We start from the raw sequence: 20350 nt of genomic DNA on the forward strand, positions 1-20350 counted from the left end.
TTCGTTCCTCATACATGGATCCGTGGTTGACGATCACTGGAATAATTTTTCTATTATGCCACGGGGCATACCGATGATCCAATACCTTGTCCTAACAAACCTTTACTCATTGCCATCGCTGAAGTTTGACCTTGCACACCCTAATTCCCATATTTAATGCCCTAGCAGACTACTCCGTGTTTAATGTTTTGTTGGACTATCTATGATGTCATAATGTCTTTTAGCTATGGTCTTACACAATTTAACCTGTATTTACCGTCCTGACGGATCATCAAAGGATGCCATAGTGTCTCCCAGCTATGGTCTTAGTCCTTTTTACCATGATTCCATAGTGTCTTTTAGCTATGGTCTTACTCATTTATGTCACGATGCCATAGCATCTTTCAGCTATGGTTTTAATCATTCTTGTCCTGATGTCATAGCATCTTTCAGCTATGGTCTTACTCATTTTAGGTGTATAGCCTCCAATCGGTCTCATGGCCTAGCCATGATATTGATTTACTATTCCCATTGCAATCCAACCGTTCCTTCGTTTGTCATTCTATACCTTGATGCTAAAACACCATAGTGTCCCTTCTATAAGGCTCAGAGCTTCGCTCATCACGAGTGCACATAGCATCACTGTATGGCGGTATCTAATAGAATCACCTGTTTTTCCCTTCTTAACTTCATCTAATCCGGACGGAGACCCCTTACCAAAGTTCATATACAGTACATGAAATTTAATAATGGAACATTATGGATCATGCATACTGAACTAACAAGGCGGATGCTCATAAACTCATGCAGACTTCTAACATTTTTGGTGTTTCTGAGTTGGAGTGCAGAAACTCACCTTGCTTTCTTGCCTTCTTAACTTAGCTTCTTCAATTACCAATGCCTTATTCATCATTGCAGCTAAGCATCAATTAATCTAAATGTGTTCAACCCTTAAGACCCAGATTTCACAATTACTAGAAAGTTTGAGTTTTCTTACTCAACTTATTTTCTTCAATCTACAAGTTCAGGGGGTTAAAAAAACTTACCAGCTCTCAATCTTTCTACTTCTAGACTCAAATCCGCACGATGGTTGCAACATGCAGAACTTCTTTCAACTATATCCTCTTCTTCTTTAAGGCATCTGAAGAAGACGATGCTTAGATAAAAAGTTTTGAGAAACAAAATTAAGAGGAACTTTGTTCCCGCACATACCTATATATATACTCCTTCGGCACGATCTCCACTGACTATTGCCGCCACTTGATCTTAATTATTATGTCTCCCACTTTGGAGCCAGCTAGTTATATCCTAACCGAACTAGGGTTGTGGTACAACTATTTGAATTTCGACCAATAAATTTTTCTATTCTCCCATCAGACCCAACAATTTACTAGTCTTTTCAATTAAATCCTAACTCTCTAAAATCTCGAGTCAATTTAGGTAACCGGGTGGTACAGACACATTATGTTTTTCATCAAAGAATATGTCACTTGGTACGTAACTTTGTCACTAAGTTACATTTTTTCCACAGCATTACAACTTTCCAGGAAAGATATATTTATTCATTAAAAGTCTTTTTTGAAATTTATAATTATTCAAATAAATTTGTTTATATGCAAATAAAAAATTATTATTATTTAAAAAAATTATTTACACCACCGAATATAAATCTAAGTACCTATCTTTTGACATTGCATGTGTACATAAAGTTAATTGATAAGTACACTTATCTAGCAAGCTAAGCACCCAAGTCTATGAAACAAATTATAAAGAAATTTCTATTTATATTATTTGTACTTTATATGTTAGTAATGTGAGATTATTAACATTGCAAATAATTAACACTTATGCTATGTTTAGTTTGCTGTAATGAAATAGAGTTGTAATGGAATAGAGTTGTAATGAAATAGAACTGTTTGGTTGAATAGAATGGAATAGAACTATAATAGTATTATTGTGTTTGGTTGAATGAAATGATGCTGTAATAGCATAAAGAAAAAACTAAAATGACCATAGTACTATTAGCAAAATTATTTTTAGGTAGATGATTATTGTTATTATTATTAAATTTTAATAAGATTATTATTAAAAATAATTTAATAAAATAATAAATAATCTAATCATATTCTAATATAATTATTATTAAATATAATTTAATAAAAATAAAATATATAATTTAATAATATTTTAAATATTTTATTTTTATATTTTCTAAGTTCAAGTTTTAAAGGACTAATATGGAAATTATTATTATTTTATTCAACGTTATGGAATAGATATTCTTTAGTAAGACTAAAGAATAGCTATTATAGAAAGACAAATAATAAGAAAATAATAATCATTTAATTGAATTAGTATTACGTTCAACCAAATAAATGAATAATTTACCATTCAATAAATAAAGGAGAATCAATCAGGGTTTTAATATCAAAATCGAAGCTGTGGGTACCTTGGGGCTTAAGGTTATCCATACCTTAGGTTTCGCAGAAGCCTTGGTGGATACAATATAGCGAATAGTTTGATGGGAGAAGATGCGGTACCGCCTTAGTTTTACAAAAACATAAAAAGCAAGAAATGAAGAAGAATAAAATGCGACCTATGAATTCATGATTAATGGTAACTCCTCTCAAAAGTTAAAACACAAACAACCAGTTAGGGGTTAGATTTTTGTTCAAAATTCAAATCCCTTTTAATGATTTACTTTGAAAAAGAGAAGTTAATTGCTCAACTTTTATTTTTGTGGTTAATTAGGTTATTTTTGATTTTCCAAAAACATAAAAAAAGAGAAAATAACCCTTTTCTTCTTCATTTACTTGATATAAATATTTTATTTTTTTAAAAATAAATTATGATTTTTTATAAAAATTATTTTTTAGAAAAAGATAAAAATACAAATGTAATATTTTAACTATAATTCATGCACTATATTAGTTATTAAATCTTTGAATTAGCGTGTCACACTATTATTTTGTAAATGGATAACTAAAATATAATAAATTAATAATATTAATGATTATTATATAATTTTTAAAAATTAGGCAATTTTAAAAACTATTTATATAGTTTAAAAGGAAATGGGTTTCATTAAATTTCCAAGGAAAAATATATTAAAATATCATCATAATATTAAGTCGTCGCCAGGGTCAATCTCATTCTCCCTCAGATCAATTTGAGTACTGTTTCTTGTTCTCTCTTCTCTGGCATCCCCTGCAATGGCGTCTGATCTTGAGACCAAAGCCAAAGAAGCCTTCATCGATGACCACTTCGAGCTTGCGCTCCATCTCTACTCTCAAGCCATCCAACTTAATCCTAAACACGCCGAGCTCTATGCTGACCGTGCTCAAGCCAACATCAAACTCAATAATCTCACTGGTATTTCCCTTATTTTCCCCATTCCATCTTGCTTTTATATAATTTCTTTTGATTATTTAATTGTCTTTTTTTTTTTTTGCAATTTTGTTGGCGCAGAGGCTGTGGCGGATGCGAACAAAGCGATTGAGTTGGATCCTTCCATGTCTAAAGCTTATCTGCGTAAAGCGTTAGTATATTTTCCAAATGCCTACTTTTCTTTTCTTTAGCTTGATAATTTCACTGCTTTATTTATTTATCTCCTTTTGGCCTTGCACAATCTGCTAATTCCTGCATTAAAATCAGCTGATTCTATCACGCCTTTGATATAATTACTAAGGTTGTGTTTGGGAACTTGGATTTGATAAATAGGTTTGTTTTTGAAAAATAATGTAATTATGTAATAAAACACATGTAAATATAACATTGTTGAATATTTTTCAATTTCATGTTTTTGTTGGATGCCTATTTACTTTAGTGGTGAATTTGAAATGTCTAAAGATGTTCTTGAACTTGAAATTCATGTTTTCATACCTTATAAATATATAATAATATTGGATTTAATTAATTTATACAATACGAGTACATTCAATTATTTCAAATTGTACAGAAAATGAAATCCAAATCTTCAAGTTCATGTTCCCAAATATAGCATAAAAGAATTCCCGAGTGGTTCAGAGTAGGATGAACATTATCAATACAAAATACTGATAATAGATAAAATAGTTAAATTAATATTTGCCTTTTCTTACCTAACACTAATGTTCATGTATCATGCATAACCCTTTATAACGATGTGTAAATCTATGCCTGCAGCACTGCCTGCATGAAGCTTGAAGAGTATCAAACTGCTAAGTCTGCACTGGAGACTGGCGCTGCTTTGGCACCTGCAGAGTCAAGATTTTCCAAGTTGATAAAAGAATGTGAAGAGCGAATTGCAGGTATTGCCTTGAAGAGGGGTTTTTAGGAAGGGATAAATTTATCTACAATAATTGCCCATGCATCAGACATATTCTTTACCTTAATAAAAATATCCATTATCTTACTAATGAATTTTTTTGTGGTCATTCAGAAGAAACTGGTGATGTATCAATGCAGATGCCAGAAGCATTGGCTAAAAATGATGTACCCGCAAAAGAAATTGAGCTGGACAAGGATCAGCCTAATCTAGAGATTGAGGCTGCACCTCCCAAACCAGCGTACAGGTTTGTGCTTATGCATGCACTAATGTCAGTGCTTTGTGCATTTGATGATATGTAGTTGATTTGGTTAAAAATATTTGTGCAGGCATGAATTTTACCAGAAACCAGAGGAAGTGGTTGTCACAATATTTGCTAAAGGAATACCGCATGATTGTGTTAAAGTAGATTATGGTGAACAAACAGTAAGTTGCTCATTGATTCCTCTGTATTTGTTTTACTTTTTGTGTCTCTGCCCTTGCGTGTTCAAAGTACTGTTTAGTTTTTGGCTAAAGATATGCTTTCTTTGTTGCTGTGCAGCTAAGTGTTGCTATCAATGCTCCTGGTAAGGAGGCATATCATTTCCAACCTCGATTATTTGCAAAGGTATCACATGAAATTCATGTTGTCAAGCTTCTGGCTTTTAAGAGTAATATGCTACATAACTATGTCATTTTCTTTTGGGGAAAAGCCTCAAGAGTAGAAACTCTGTAGTTAATGCTGCAATAGTTGAATATATATATTTTATGTGTGGATTGCTTTTCTGTTCAATGTTGACAAACAGATTCTTGTTGAATCTTTTCCCATCTGATTGTATCTCCTGCTTAGATGCTTCTTTTTTCTTTGCGGTGTTTGGCTCTGTTTGAACAGATAATACCTGAGAAGTGCAGATATGATGTTTTGCCAACCAAAGTTGAGATTAGGCTAGCAAAATCTGTACCCATTCATTGGACATCTCTTGAATTCAGCAGGGAAGTTGCTATAACCCAAAGGGTTAATGTATCTTCTGGTAAGTCGATCACTTTAGCATGGTGTCTTTATCGTAGCGGATACACATCCAAGCTACTTTTGCATGCCATACCGACTTGTCTGTTTCCTTTGTGAACCCTGTGTGGTTGGTACTGTGCAACATAGTAGTAGTTTAAAATTATATATTCACTGGTCTAACATAAATTATCAACACCCTTTGCTGGTAAGTTCCACTTTAAAACCAAATTTTAGTTGCTAAGCTAGTTTTCTGAATATTTGATTTTTATGAAATTTTATAAGGTCCACTTGAATTATGTTAGTTGCAAATAAAATTCTCTGTATCTTACTTGCATTAAATAAATTTCATTTTCATTTGGTTTCAAACATTTCCATAGCTATTTGCTGTTCTGCAATATGGGGATCTTGAAGTGTAAAATGTGCAGTGGTATTTTTTTGCCTGCATATCTATACCCATAAGTTATTGGGTTTTTCTACGTGGATGCTTTTATAACTGAGGTTCTTCTCTAGTTTTGTTTGATTGGTTTCATCTTTGAATGCCCGTGCTAATTAGCTTTCTAATAATTCTGCTACATGAAGCTTGAAAATTTCTCCTATTGAATTATTTGGCAAGTACCAGATTGTTTTATGTGCTTTTGGTCAGAAACTATTTCTTGCTTTTGTAGTTTCTGCAAGTCAACGACCATCATACCCATCCTCCAAACCACAAAGGGTAGATTGGGATAAAATTGAAGCTCAAGTAAAGAAGGAGGTACGTCGAGCAACAAGCTTTTTTTTTTCCTTGTGTTTTTGGGAGGGACAACTTACCCCGTGGAAGTTGTGGGATATAATCATGATTAACATGTCTCTTTGTGGCTGCTTTGCAGGAGAAAGATGAAAAGCTAGATGGTGATGCGGCTTTGAACAAATTTTTCCGGGACATTTATAAGGATGCGGATGAAGACACAAGAAGGGCCATGCAAAAATCTTTTGTAAGATATTTTAATCCAAGAGATTATCTTCATTCTTCTCTGCAATATGCTAAACTCCAGGCATTGGATAAAGAAATTGATAGTGTGCGGTGACTATAGGGTTAAACTCCCTCCATTACTTTTCTACCCATTACAATGCAATACAAGTTCAATCATTATTCATGATTTACATGTTTCATAAGCGAATCCTACACATAAGAATGATAGGTATTGAAATATAATGGACAAAAAACTAAAGGACATGATCTCGAGGGTGGGTATAATGGTTCATCTGCTGTGTGCCTTCTGATTTTGTGGTGGTGTGCACTGTAGGTGGAGTCTAATGGGACAGTGCTATCAACAAATTGGAAAGAAGTTGGTGCAAAGGTGGTGGAAGGAAGTCCTCCTGATGGTATGGAAATGAAGAAGTGGGAGTACTGAGGACGATTGTAACTTGGACAGTAATTTTTGGTATGTGAATGTCATTTACTTTACTTCAATCTAATGAACGTGTTGCTTGAATGTTGAAAAAGGATTTCCTGTCGTTTATAAGCTTTGTTTAGGGTTTGATTGTGTAGTTTTTTGCTGCTAGTCTTTGTTGAAGCTATTTTTCTTTAAAATCTTGTCGTAAGCTGTGTTGGATGAAGGTTATGAATATAATGAAATGTTGGTGCATTAGATTTTAGCCCTTTCTTTTTAAAAAGCTTGAAATTGTCAATAATTGAATTCTCGTCATGCATGAACCTTGTAAACTTAACTGCTAAATCTTCATCACCCCACTTTTCCATTTCATATCCACCACATCCCCTAACAACCCGCAGGTCCTGGCCCCTTTCATCTCAAGCCTTTGCCTTTTTAAGGGCTGATTCAGGGCCTTCTTCGCAACAAAAACTTGATGTTGGCAAATTTTCAAACATGCGAATGCCATGGACAAAACCATATTTTTCTTAGTCAATGCAGAGAAAGAATCAGTGAAGAGTTGGTGATGTGAGTTTTGAATTTGGCGCAACTGAAACTCTTTTTTTCTAAAAAACAAAGTCAGTGTTTTAACAAATTTTATTATTTGTATAGATTTATAGTTTTTCTTCTTTTTTTTTAAAAAAGTAATTTTATACTATCTGATTTTTTTTATAATTTTATACTATCTGATATACTTTTAAAAAAATCAATTAAAGGACTAGACTGATGAAATCCAAGTTTGAGGACCAATTTGGACCAAAAAAAAAATTTCAGGATCAAGTTGAAAAAAATTATCAAATCAAGGATTAAATGTTGCTTTATCTCTAATCCAATCTATGAATCTAGTGTCGTGAATTGGGTGAGTTGAATTGTTTTGAATTGGTTAAATACAAGTTTTTAATGTTTTTTAGCCATTTCATATTCGAAGTATTTTTGGTTTCATGGTATCATATTTGGGTTTCTATTAGTTTTAAGTTTTTGTTATCGAATTTATCAATCAGGTTTTCCAAGTTAGGTTATTTCGATTGAGTCATTGAAATTTTTAAGCTTGACACTCCAGGTTGGGTCACTTCAAAATTTTTTAAAATATCATGTTTAGGTAATTTTTGGTGGATCAGGTTGGACAGGTTTAGATCGTTGACATTTTATATTCAATTTGAGTTGGTCAAGTTTAAATTAGGTTTATTTGAGTCGGCCCTTAGGGTTCAAGTCGGCTTTATTATCTCTTTTTGCATGCCAAGTTTAATGTAAATTTAAAATTTCTAACTATTTATTTATATAAAAAAAACTTGTAACTGTTCAATATATATTAATATAGATAATATTTGTATTGATATAAACTCAAATATAAGAGGGATTCAAAATTTTAGATGCATAATAAGTACAATTATATTGATAAATTTAATAATTGGATTGTTGAAATATTAATTGTATGGAAAATTATAGAAATGTATAAACTTTATATAGGTGTATCATTTAAGAAAAAAAATCTTAGTTTACATAAAAAGTTGTAGAAAATCAAGTCAACAAATTATTACTTTTAATTAAGGTAAACTACATAGAAGTCATCCAACTATGAAAAGTTACAAAATGATTACCCAACTATTCTTAATTGTTTTTTTAGTCATCCAATTATGAAAAGCTACAAAATGGTTATCCAATTATCCAATTTTGGCTTTTATGATCAAAAAAAAAATTGAATAATTGAGTAACCATTTTATAACTTTGGATGGTTGGGTAACCAAGAAAGAAATTTACTTATAGGTGTGTGATTATTTTGTATCTTTTTTATAGTTGGGTGACAAAAACAAAAACATAGTTAGATGACTACTAGTTTAATTTATCCATTTAATTAATCAAAATAATATTTTAAATTTAATAATAAGTTAATTTCTCAAAAATATACAAAAACCATCATTTTCGTTCTTTCCAATTCAAATAATCAAAATTCATTTTAATACATTTTAAATCATATTGAAAACATTTTAAAAGAGTCTCTAGATGTCCAAAGGTGTTTGAAATCGAGCATAAGTCTCCGGGTTTGAAACAACTCAAAACATGGGAAGGGCTCTGTTCTTGTAACACCCTATACTCAACTAGATTGTCAGATCTGAGCTATAAGGTGCCATATTCATTACTAGAGTGATTTGTCGTAAATTGATATGTCAAATTAGGCTTTCCCGTTATACTTAAAGAGCTAGTTTTTGAGCAAATTAGTGTCATTTTTGTAGTTTAGCGTAGTTTTTAGATTTTCTATTTAATAAGTGTTTAATGTGTTTTTGTACTCATTTTGAGACCTAAATTGGCCAAATGCGCCATTTGGACCCTAACGATTGATTGAGTATTGTAATAACTCAGCGGTGGTCGATTTCGAGTGAAAACATCGCCAAGGAGGGGGTATCACGATACCCTCAATAGTCCTAAAATGAAGAGAAGATTGAAGACCACTTACAATGGTATCACGATATCCTTTTTGGGTGTCAAAATACCCAGCCTTTAAAAAGAACCCCCATTTTGAAATTGCCAATGGTATCACGTTATCCAAGCCATAGGTATCGCAATATCACTATCGTGAGGGGACAAAAATTGATGTCAGCAGTAGTCCTTGTTTAATTGAAGCACCAATCAAAAAGACATGTTGAAGGGCATTTTGGTTAAGAAAAAAGGGGTCAGAATTGTTGCTAAAAAGAGCTAAAAATTCACTGAAGAGAGAGATGAGACATTAGACGCAAGTTTTAGGATAGTTTTCCTTAGTTTTTGTCTTTACTTTCTTTAGGATTTAGTCTTCTCCATAGCTTAGAGTTTTAATTTTATGCAATTTCCTTGCTTTCTTAGTGTTAGTTAAATTAGTTAAAATTGCAACTTAGGTTTATTTGCATGTTTAGTATTTCAAACTTGGTTGTAATCACATTTTAGTCTTTAGTTTAATGCTATTTAAATTTTCTTTCCTTTCATCTATCAAAAATCTTAACTTTAGTGTTCTAGGTAATTTATTTTGCTGCTAGTTGTTTGCCTTTACCTTTTTCCAAGTAAAAATCCAAACTTTTATCTTTTTAATGAGTTTTATGTTAATGGCTTCTTTAGTTGTTTCTTTGATGTTTTCTAGATTTAATATGGTAATGAGTAACTAAATCTTAGAGGGTTGGTTAATGGAGATATGGGTAAACTAATTTTTGGGTTAGGGATTAAATTGAATGAACCTCAAAACTCAGGATTGATGTTCCTAAGGGTAAATCAAGATAAGTGAGATTGAGAGGTAATCTTATTACACACCAATTCATTAGTCTCGGGTTATTTAGTGAGATCGAGAGATAAACCGAACTAATTTGTCTAATTTGATAAAGTTGAGATCGAGAGGTAAAATGGTGTCACTTTCGGAGTTTAAGCAATTTAGATCCCTAATTCGATTATTAGTGAACCACATTGAAGTCAACCAACCATCGTTTGTTATTGACTTGATAGTTTTATAACTTTGCATGCTTTACAATTTTGTCCTTTTGTTAATTAGTTTAATTACTCTCAATTTCATGGCTTGTCGTGCTATTCTATCTAGTGAGTAGTTGTTTAAACTCTTTATTTGCATGTTTTTAGCTAGAATTCACTCAATCGTTGACTCATGTGGGTTTGATCCTTAGAGTACTCTTATACCCCGTTGTACAAATTATATTACAACTAACTTGTTCGTTGGAAATCAAGTTTGGAAAACACAGCGGAAAATAGATTTAGGGAAAAACCAAAATTTTTTAAAAAAAATCCAAAACAAGAACTTGGTTGCGATATCTAAAGTATAAACACTTAAATCAAAATTTTACATTTTTGATTCGTCTAGGATGAACACTTCGGTCGAGTAGTCTTCTTGACTATCCTCAAGCTCACGTCTGTCAAGTGTGGACTCTCTTTGAAACAAAAAATTTTTCACAAAAATTACTACTGAGGTAATTTTGCAATTTCTCTTAACTTTTGGGTTAAGTTGTAAATAAGAAAAATATCTCTAGAAATTTTCTGAAATAACCTCTTCAGAGAATTTTCTCTCTACAACTTTCTCTTTAATTCAAGTGTATGAAAAATAATGATCCAAGGCTTTCTTTATATAGGAAGAGTTTAGAGAGTTCAATTATGATTAAACTTAATCACTTTGATATTAAATTAATAGAATATTTATCTACAAGATAAATATTAAATTAAATTTAATATTAAGATAATCACTTTAATATTAAATTAATAAAATAATATTAGGATAAATATTAAATTAAATTAAATATTAAATTTATTAAAATAATATTATTTTTTGAATTGTTAATCTGAAATCAAATTCTCTGGTAGAGCCCTAGTAGGAGTGTAATTCTTCCACTACTCAATCACCGAAAAACAACCATCGACAATTTGCCAGCCACTGGAATGTCGTCGCCACCTCAAGCTGATCCAGTTGCTGCTAGTTCGGTCTAGGCTAGTGATGGCCTGACCAGTCCGGTCCAGTCACCGATTGGATTGTCGGTCTAGTTTCACATATCAGGCCTGGTTCGACCTGTTTTTGGGTCTTGGTCTCGGTTTTGGGTTCCCTAGACCAATTTACAATTTCAGGTCCAATTTTCAAGTTCAATTACCTATTGAGCCAATTTTCTAACTTAAAAATTAATTTCTAAAAATATTATATTAAATTAATTAATTTGATTAATTTAATTTTACTTGATCAAAATTAATTTTTCCAAAAATCTCTTAGATTTTCCAAATTAATTTTTCAAGAAAATCCTTTAATCAAATTCTCTAGTTGAAAAATTCTTACGACCGCCCAATTTAATTCTACATCGAATAAATCGACTCAATTAAATTATTTCCAAAGTCGTAGAATTTTCTTTTGATTCAAATACAGTTCGATCAAGCTTTTGTTGAGCTAGTGGAGGGACCAATTAGACATATAGAATTAGGCTCTAGTAATTGCAATTATGTCCAAAAGCATTGTTCCGATAAATCAAAATTACTTAATCATGGAGTCAGTCTACAAGAAGTACCATGATTGAAAACTCCTTATTGTATACTCTTTACGAAAGCAATTCATCCAACTGCTTTGTCTAATGACCTCGTCATGTATGTGTTACCCTCATATGATATCATTGATTCCTTTGAGTTATATCCGTTCACTCAATACAATCCTATTTTATCTCATTGTCACCATTGTGTCTTCTTAATGATTAATATGACCACTGTCAACAAATGACTGTGATAAATTGCTTGTTCGAGAACAAGTATCCTATTGCCACGTTCTATATTTATCAATCCACACATTGAACAAACCATGTCAAACAAGGTTTTATTCTTTTTCTCAACTATGCTATTATGCTGTAAAGTGCCCGGCACAGCCAATTGGGATAAAATGTCATTCTCTATGAGGTATCCTAAGAACTCGTCAGACAAGTATTCCCCACCTTGGTCAGACCGAAGATTCTTTATAGATAAACCTAATTGTTTTTCCACTTTCGCACGAAACTCTCGAAATTTATCAAATATTTCACTTTTGTGGTGCATTAGATAAACATATCCATATCGAGAATAGTTATCAATGAAAGTCACATATTAATTGTAACCTCTTCAAGAACTGATGAAAGTCATCAATGAAATGTACCCATATTGTAGTAAACATATGATTGTTTTCTATTTATTTGAACAATGAATAAATCAATAAAGTTAATTTCACATTTCACTATTATGTCTTTTATATTTTCCGTCTTTTATATTTTGCATGCATAGTGAAATTGTGATAAACAAATATTAGCTCATTGATTGTCTAAAGTTCAAACTGAAGATAAGTGGCATTGTAAAAAATATTTACATTGCGGGAAAGACAACTTACTTCAGTAGATAATCTAAATGAGTCCGTAATCCCATAAAAGAATCAAAGTGGGCATTTAATTCAAATGTTTAGAATGATTATTATGTCTTCTACAATTCCAATTGAGGAGATGGCTAGTCTTGGCTATCAGAGTAGTTGACTCCACGAGTAGAGACATAGATGTATTCATTAGTAAAATGATGCATCGGACTGGAACCAAAATGAATTAATTTTGAATCTTACTTGTGATGTTCATGGTGTGATTTACCTAAATCTTGAGTTAGTCATTGACCATGTGTATACAACTCATGTGCTTTGATATAAGTGAAGGCTTATGCTTTAAAGATGATCGGGCCCATAACTGGTATGTTGGGTACATGACCTGTGTGTGAAATGGCTTTACTAGCAACAGTGGAATTTATAGCTCAATTAAAGAGTTAATGATATCCTTTCATTGGCATTGTGTGGATTGATAAATATGGAACGTGGCCACAGGTTGCTTGTTCTCAAACGAGCAATTTATCACAATCATTTGTTGACAATGATCATATTAATCATTAAGAAGACACAATGGTGACAATGAGATAAAATAAGATTGTATTGAGTGAACAGATTTAATCAAAGGAATCAAGGATATCATATGAGGGTAACACACACATGACGAGGTCATTGGACAAAGTAGTTGGATGAATTGCTTTCATAAAGAGTATACAATAAGGAGTTTTCAATCATGGTACTTTTTGTGGACTGACTCCATGATTAAGTAATTGTGAATTATCGGAACGATGCTTCTGGACATAATTGCAATCACTAGAGCCTAATTGTATATGTTCGATTGGTCCCTCAGCTAGCTCAACAAAAGCTCGATCGGATTGCATTTGAATTAGAAGAAAATTCTACGATTTTGGGAATAATTTCATTGAGTTGATTTATTTGATGTAGAATTAAATTAGGTGGTCGTAAGAATATTTCAACTAGAGAATTTGATTAAAGAATTTTTTTGAAAACTTAATTTGGAAAATCTAAGTGATTTTTGAAAAAATTAATTTTAATCAAGTAAAATTAAATTAATCAAATTAATTAAAATTAATATAATATTTTTAGAAGTTAGTTTTCAAGTCAGACAATTGACCCATTGGGTAATTGAATTTGATAATTGGACTTGAGATCGTAAATTGAGCACGATAGCCTAAAATTGAGACAAGACCCAAAAATTGGTCAAACCGGGCCCGATATGTGAAACTGGGCCGACGGTCCAACCAGTGGCTAGACCGAACAGGTCAGGTCGTCATTGACCCGAACCGAAATTACAACAGCCGAATTGGCTCGGGATGCCGTAAGGGTGTCGCACTTGCATCACTAGATATGGCGGTGCTGACAGCTGCGTTGGCGGTGTCCCAGTGGCCGGTGATAGTTGGTCTTTGATGGTTGAGCAGAAGAAGAGTTACACTTCTACTGGGACTTTACTAGAGAATTTAATTTCAGATTAATTATTCCAAAAATAATATTATTTTAATAGTTTAATATTTAATTTAATTTAATACTTATATTAATAGTATTTTATTAATTTAATATTAAAGTGATTATCTTAATATTAAATTTAATTTAATGTTTATCTATAATATTAAATTTAATTTAATGTTTATCTTGTAGATAAACATTCTATTATTTTAATAAGATTTAATATTAAAGTGATTAAGTTTAATAATAGTTGAGCTTCTAAACTCTCATTATATAAAGAGAGTCTTGGGTCATTATTTACACACACTTGAATTTAAGAGAAAGTTCTAGAGAAAAAATTCTCTGAAGAGATTATTCTAGAAAATTTCTAGAGATATTTTTTTGATTTACAACTTGACCCAAAAATTTAGAGAAATTGCAAAATTAACCCACTGTTAATTTTTGTGAAAAATTTTCTAATTCGAAACGAGCCCACACTAAGCAGACGTGAGCTTGAGGTTAGCAGAGAAGACTGCTCGGTCGAAGCACTTCTCCTAGACAAATCGAAAAGGTACAATTTTAATTAAATGTTTATTACTTTAGATATCACAACCAAGATCTTATTTTTGAAAAATTTTAACTCTAGGTTTTCCCTAAATTTATTTTCTGCTATGTTTTTCAAACCCGTTTTCCCAACAGTCACGACATCAGGGGGTTCCTTATCGCGATGTAACATACTGTCTAGGTCTTGTCTCAATGACCCATGCTCGACGTCGTGTCGTGGCATGGTGACCTAATCTCATCGTGACGACATACACCCGACATTGCGACTTGACATTTTATTTTTGCAATTCCCAAACAAAACTTTAGCCTGCACCTTTCAAACAAATCTTCAAGCACATCCAACCACATTTATAGCTAAAACTTGCAACCTGTATACCTCAAACATAAACAAAATATATTGATCAATGGCGTACCAATTCATTCCCAACCTTTAACACACATACCTATTTACCTAAGTCATTGGCATTTACAACATTTCATACCATTTCCAACATAATTGAATCCATTTACATATTATATTCTATTAACAAATTTCACACATCAACCTTTACAAATCAAGGTATATGCCTTACTTGACACCAAAACAAAACTTATACAAACTTTATTTAGTCGGGGATTGATTCTGGGATGCTGGATCAATAGTTTGATCTATCAAGAAGCTTTATACCTACGCATGTAGAAAATAAATTGTACGCTGAGAAAACATACTTAGTGGTATTTCTATGATTCAAACCAAACCAAAACAAAATTTAAAGCATATGCATACATTCAACCTAATTGAAATTCATAGAACAATCTTATATAAGTTCATACCAACAACTTATAGTACAATATAGGCATGCAAAGCATCATTTGAACATATCAACTTACCAAATACCATTCCTATCACATGATACCTAACCAATTCATAATGCCATTACATGTACCATTCTTATTCATTTCCTAACATCAATATTCACATATGTAGATATTCGATTTCATTTAAGCATTTCAACTACTCTCAAGCCTATTGACTTTTTCTTATTTATTTGGCCCCCCAGGACTCGTTTATTTATTTATTTATTTCACATGTTGTCACATATTTCATTTCAATTCCATTTTTCTATTTACATATAATTTAATCAATTCTCAAGTTTATAACCTTATTAACCAAACATGGACTCAGAACAGATACACGTATTTGTCACACTGTGTTGCTCGACAACGATGATGCTATACATGTACATAATACTATGTCGGATTGCTCGACAACGAAGGTTTTCTCAATCTGAACAATTCGTCACCCCGGATTGCTCAAAAATGATGACTCTATGTTAATAATCTACCACATTGAGTTGCCTAGAAACGATGGTTTTCAATCAATAATCTGACCCTATGGCATGCTAACTATACTCGACTCGGTTCGAATAGCTAATAGGGTAACCAAATTTTTGAATTCATTATAAACAGTTCAAATAATACTTTATCATATCTAATTAGTCATCGATCCATCATATAATACATTTTTAAACTCAATTTCATACCAATTATCAATTATCAATCAAATCATAAAATTTATATTCTATTCAATTTAGTCCCTATCTCGATAATCAATTTCAATCAAGGAAATTTAATTAAAAAATTCAATAACAACTCACCTCAACACCATATAATGCAAAATGACATACATTTGTAGAAAATAATTGACTCCTGAATCATAAAAATACAAACCAAAATTTTGAACTATTCATCGTTGACTTTCGATTTCTCTTTTCGTCTCGACAGTTCTATGTCAACGTTAGCTAAATAAAATCATCAAACATATAATATTATCAATTTCCATTCAAATCAGAACTAATCAAAAAATAAAGCATATTTTACAATGTATTCAATTTAGTCCCTAAATTCAGGACAAACATAACTTTCAATCCAAAGCTTCGAATTGAAATCCATTTTCACAATTACTCATTAGGGGCCCACAATTACACCTACCTTATCAACGTTTAGAGGAAACTATTTAGGACTCAATTCCTCTTGCTAAGGGAAAAACCTCACCAAAGAAGCATTATCATCACCCTTGAAGCAACTATTTCTTCTCTTCAGAACCCAACTAGTAACAAAAGTAGATATTCAAGAAGATTCACCCTTTCATGAAATGATATACCCCTAAATGAGGCTGTGTCAAGATAAAATTCTCACGTTGGTTCTCACCGCAAGAAAAAAAATATTAGGCCTCTTAGGAGTATGATCTAGAGAAAACCCACTTTGCTCAAGTCCACTTTCCCAGATCATCGTGGAGTGGTCTATATTATCTCTTAGCATAGATGGTGAACTCACTGCAAATACAAAAAGAACATTGTCGAAACCATTTTTAACAAAAATTTAGTTGTCAACTTAAAAAAAAACAAAAATTGGGAGTCGCCACCAATCTTTTATTGAGGTGTGATTAGATCACCTAAAAAATAGCTTTGGTCTACGAGTTTTAGAAAAATGGATCTGGGAGTCGGTTATGTACGAGGAAGGATTAGCACCCTCGTAATGCCCAAAATTGGTACCTAGTTAATTAATTAGTGTCTTAATGTCGAAAATTTAAAAATATGATCCTTAATAAAAACTTAAAAACGTTACTTATTAAGACTCTTATCATTTCGGAGAAAGAAAATGTTACACCCAATGCGTTAGGGCACGACATTCTAATTTCTCAAAAATGAATTAGTCCAAAATACTCGTGTAATAAAATTTAAAAGAATATTCATTTGTTTAAGATTTATAAAGAAATCGCGGCCCAATACGTTAGGGCACAATTTCTCAAAATCCTAAACTTGGAATATTTCCTTTGTTATTATTTTTTTTAACAAAAAATCATTGTCTCAAGAAATCAATACATCACATCCAATACGTTAGGACACAACATATTAAATTCCCAACAACAAGTTTTTTCGTTTTATTTTGATGAAAGAGTAATTCTCGATTTTTAGATTTAACGAAGAAAATTGGAACCCAATACGTTAGGGCTCAATTCTCTTGAAAATCCTAAATACGATTATTATCTCTATTTTGAAAATTTCTATTTTTAAATTTGAGTAAAAAGATGATGTAATGTTATAATGAGTGTATGTACAAATGTTGCCATAACAAAACCAATAATTGCATAGAAATAATATAAACAAATAAATAAACGAAATTAATATATATAAAAAAAACAATAGTCCATGACATGCAAAGTATCAAATGAAAAAAAAAATGTAAACACAATTAAATAGCGAATGAAGAAGGCAAACAAAATAAATAAAGAATAGAAGGTATATAATATACACATTGAAATTATGAAGATTAAAAATGTACATATGATTTACATATAAAATTTGGGTTAAAACTTATATATATAAAATACATAATGCATTTATGGAAACAAAAAAAAATGCATATATACATAAATCATAAAATATGTGTTAAAAATATAAGTAGGTAGTTAAACATTTTTGAAAATAAATACAAAAATAGATATATACGTGGATATATATAAATATAAAAGAATATTCATTGAAATAAATAAATATGCATACAGGTACATATAAAATATATATGTATATATCGATTAAAAATAATTAAATAATATCTACATTACCAAAATTAATTAAATGAAAAGAATATGTGTATATATATAAATATGAGAAAAATATTAGTTTAAAAAAATATAAATATGTACATAAAAAAATAAATATACATATATATTAAAAAAATAATTACATATGAAAATTATAAAAATAAAAATAATAATTACATTATTAAAATTATTTAGTCTTAAGAAAAATATATAAAAAAAACTAAATTGAACTGCAAATAAAAAACTGGGGTAAATCTGCAAATAAATAAAGCCCAAAGGACCGTATTGAACGCGCGAATAATATGGAGGGACCGGAAGGGCAATTTTCCCTTTTCCTTTAAACGGCATCGTTCCGTAGGGACCAAATTGAAATTGAAAATAACTTAAAGGTGAATTTTAAAAATAAAATAAAATTAATTGTAAAAATATTAAAAGGCGGAGGGGCTAAAAGCGTAATTTGCCCCTCCGCTCAAAAACACGCGGATCATAGGCCGGTTCGGGTCAGAGTCGGGTCGGTCTCTGCCCTAAAACGACGCTATTTTGGGCGTCTATATAAACCACTAACCCTACAAAAAAATCATTTTAAACACTTTTTAAAAAAAACAAAAAAAAACTTCTGAAAAAGCTCTCCCCCTCTCCAGCTCTTTGGCCAAGGCCCGATCATCGACCACCAATCTCCGGCGTCGGCACCACCGTCTGTGGTGACCGAAAATGGGGAAAACTTCAGATCCGGCTCCTCCGAAGTCCCTAAACCCATATTTGGCCCCCAAACCCTCAAAATACTGCTGAAAGAATACCAAATCTCCGAGAAACCTTTCGGTTTCCGGCCGTTCACAGCGATTCTGGGCACCACTCAGGTTGTTTCTTTCTCTTTAATTTTTTTGTTTTATTCGTATGTAGAATAAAAAATAAAAAATACTAAATATAACAATAAAAAAATGCAAATATCAACCTTTTTGATTGATTTACTCTCTATATAGAACTCTCGGTTTGCTATGGAAATGCCCTTTTTTTTATTGATTTTCGGATCATTTTTATAGTATATTCATGGCTTTTTTATAGCCGAAGTAAAACACTAAGTAAACCTGTTTTGAGCGATTTGATTCGCAATTTTTTGATTCTTTTTTCCATATCTGTTTGATTTCTTTCCTTGTTGTGCAGGTGAAGGCGTACGGCTCATGTGGGGCTTGGTTGCGGCGCGAGTTCACCCCTGAAACCCTAGGGTTTCTTGAATCTATTTTGGGCCATTGCATTTGGGCCTCTGTTTTATATTGGTTTGGGCTCTTATTGGCTTATCTGTAATTCGGGCCTTTTACCTGGGCCAAAATAGGGTATTACAGCTGCCCCTCTTTGTTCGTTGTCGTAACGGGAACAGAGCAAAGACTTTAAAAATGCCTAATTTTGCCCGGTCGTGCTGGACCTTGGTACTCTTTTTCTTCAAGTAGCCTCATTCCCTCCTACTGCATCTTTGGAAGTTTAGGAACTAGTTCTTCAATCTACTCCACTGTAATGTCAGGGAGATAGGATTTATACGTTGTAGTTTCTCAAAATTTTCTATTTTTAGTCTGCTCCACTGCAACTTCAGGGAGATAAGACCCGATGTGATCTACTCAGCCTGCTCCACTGCGACTTTAGGGAGATAAGACCAAATGCGATTTGCTCTCTACAACTTCAGAGAGATAAGATCTGTGATTTTAATTCGCTCCACTTCAGCTAATCCAAGCCTTATGCCAGGGAGATAAAATTCTCCATCGTGGCTTCAATCTGCTCTGCTACAATACCAGGAAAATAAGAGTCGTTGTTACGGCTTCAATCTTTTAAATTACAATGTTGGAGAAATGAGATTTGCCGTCGTCGCTTCAATTTGTTCCACTACACCGCCAGGGGAGTAAGATTCGCCGTTGCGGCTTTAATCTGCCCCACTGTAATGCCAAAGAGATAGGATTCGCTGTCCACAACTTTAATCCGCTCCACTTCAACTAATCGTGACTTCAATCTGCTCCGCTACAACGCCAGGGAAGTAAGATTCGCTGTTGTGGCTTCAATCTTTTCCATTGCAACGTCAAGGCGATAAGACTGGTGTCTTTGATCTGTTTCACTGTCAGTACAGGAAGGCAAGATTTGCTATCTTTAACCTGCTCCGCTGCCACCGAGGGAGGTAGGGTTAGTATCTTCAATCTGCTTCACTGTCAGTACAGAAAGGCAAGATCTGCTATCTTTAACCTGCTCCACTGCCATTGAGGGAGCAAGG

The 20350-nt window shown here is 32.3% G+C and overlaps 1 protein-coding gene across 1 annotated transcript; it reads left to right on the plus strand.

Moving 5' to 3' along the window:
* Window positions 1-3055: 3055 nt before the first annotated feature.
* On the plus strand, window positions 3056-6908 carry LOC107917913 (protein SGT1 homolog B). Its single transcript, XM_016847331.2, has 10 exons — window positions 3056-3351; window positions 3448-3517; window positions 4144-4268; window positions 4400-4532; window positions 4615-4711; window positions 4827-4892; window positions 5157-5295; window positions 5939-6024; window positions 6140-6244; window positions 6557-6908. The coding sequence occupies exons 1-10, from the start codon at window positions 3192-3194 to the stop codon at window positions 6662-6664; spliced, it is 1089 nt and encodes a 362-aa protein (XP_016702820.1). The 5' UTR covers window positions 3056-3191; the 3' UTR covers window positions 6665-6908.
* The last annotated feature ends 13442 nt before the right edge of the window (window positions 6909-20350 follow it).

Source organism: Gossypium hirsutum, chromosome D08, assembly GCF_007990345.1.
Source record: "Gossypium hirsutum isolate 1008001.06 chromosome D08, Gossypium_hirsutum_v2.1, whole genome shotgun sequence".
Classification (NCBI taxonomy): domain Eukaryota; kingdom Viridiplantae; phylum Streptophyta; class Magnoliopsida; order Malvales; family Malvaceae; genus Gossypium; species Gossypium hirsutum.

Excerpts from the sequence above, each read along its gene's own strand:
- LOC107917913 (XM_016847331.2), top strand. The coding sequence starts at position 3,192 with ATGGCGTCTGATCTTGAGACCAAAGCCAAAGAAGCCTTCATCGATGAC. Across the intron at positions 4,712-4,826 it reads TAGATTATGGTGAACAAACA|CTAAGTGTTGCTATCAATGC; the intron begins GTAAGTTGCTCA and ends GTTGCTGTGCAG. Across the intron at positions 6,245-6,556 it reads GGGCCATGCAAAAATCTTTT|GTGGAGTCTAATGGGACAGT; the intron begins GTAAGATATTTT and ends TGTGCACTGTAG.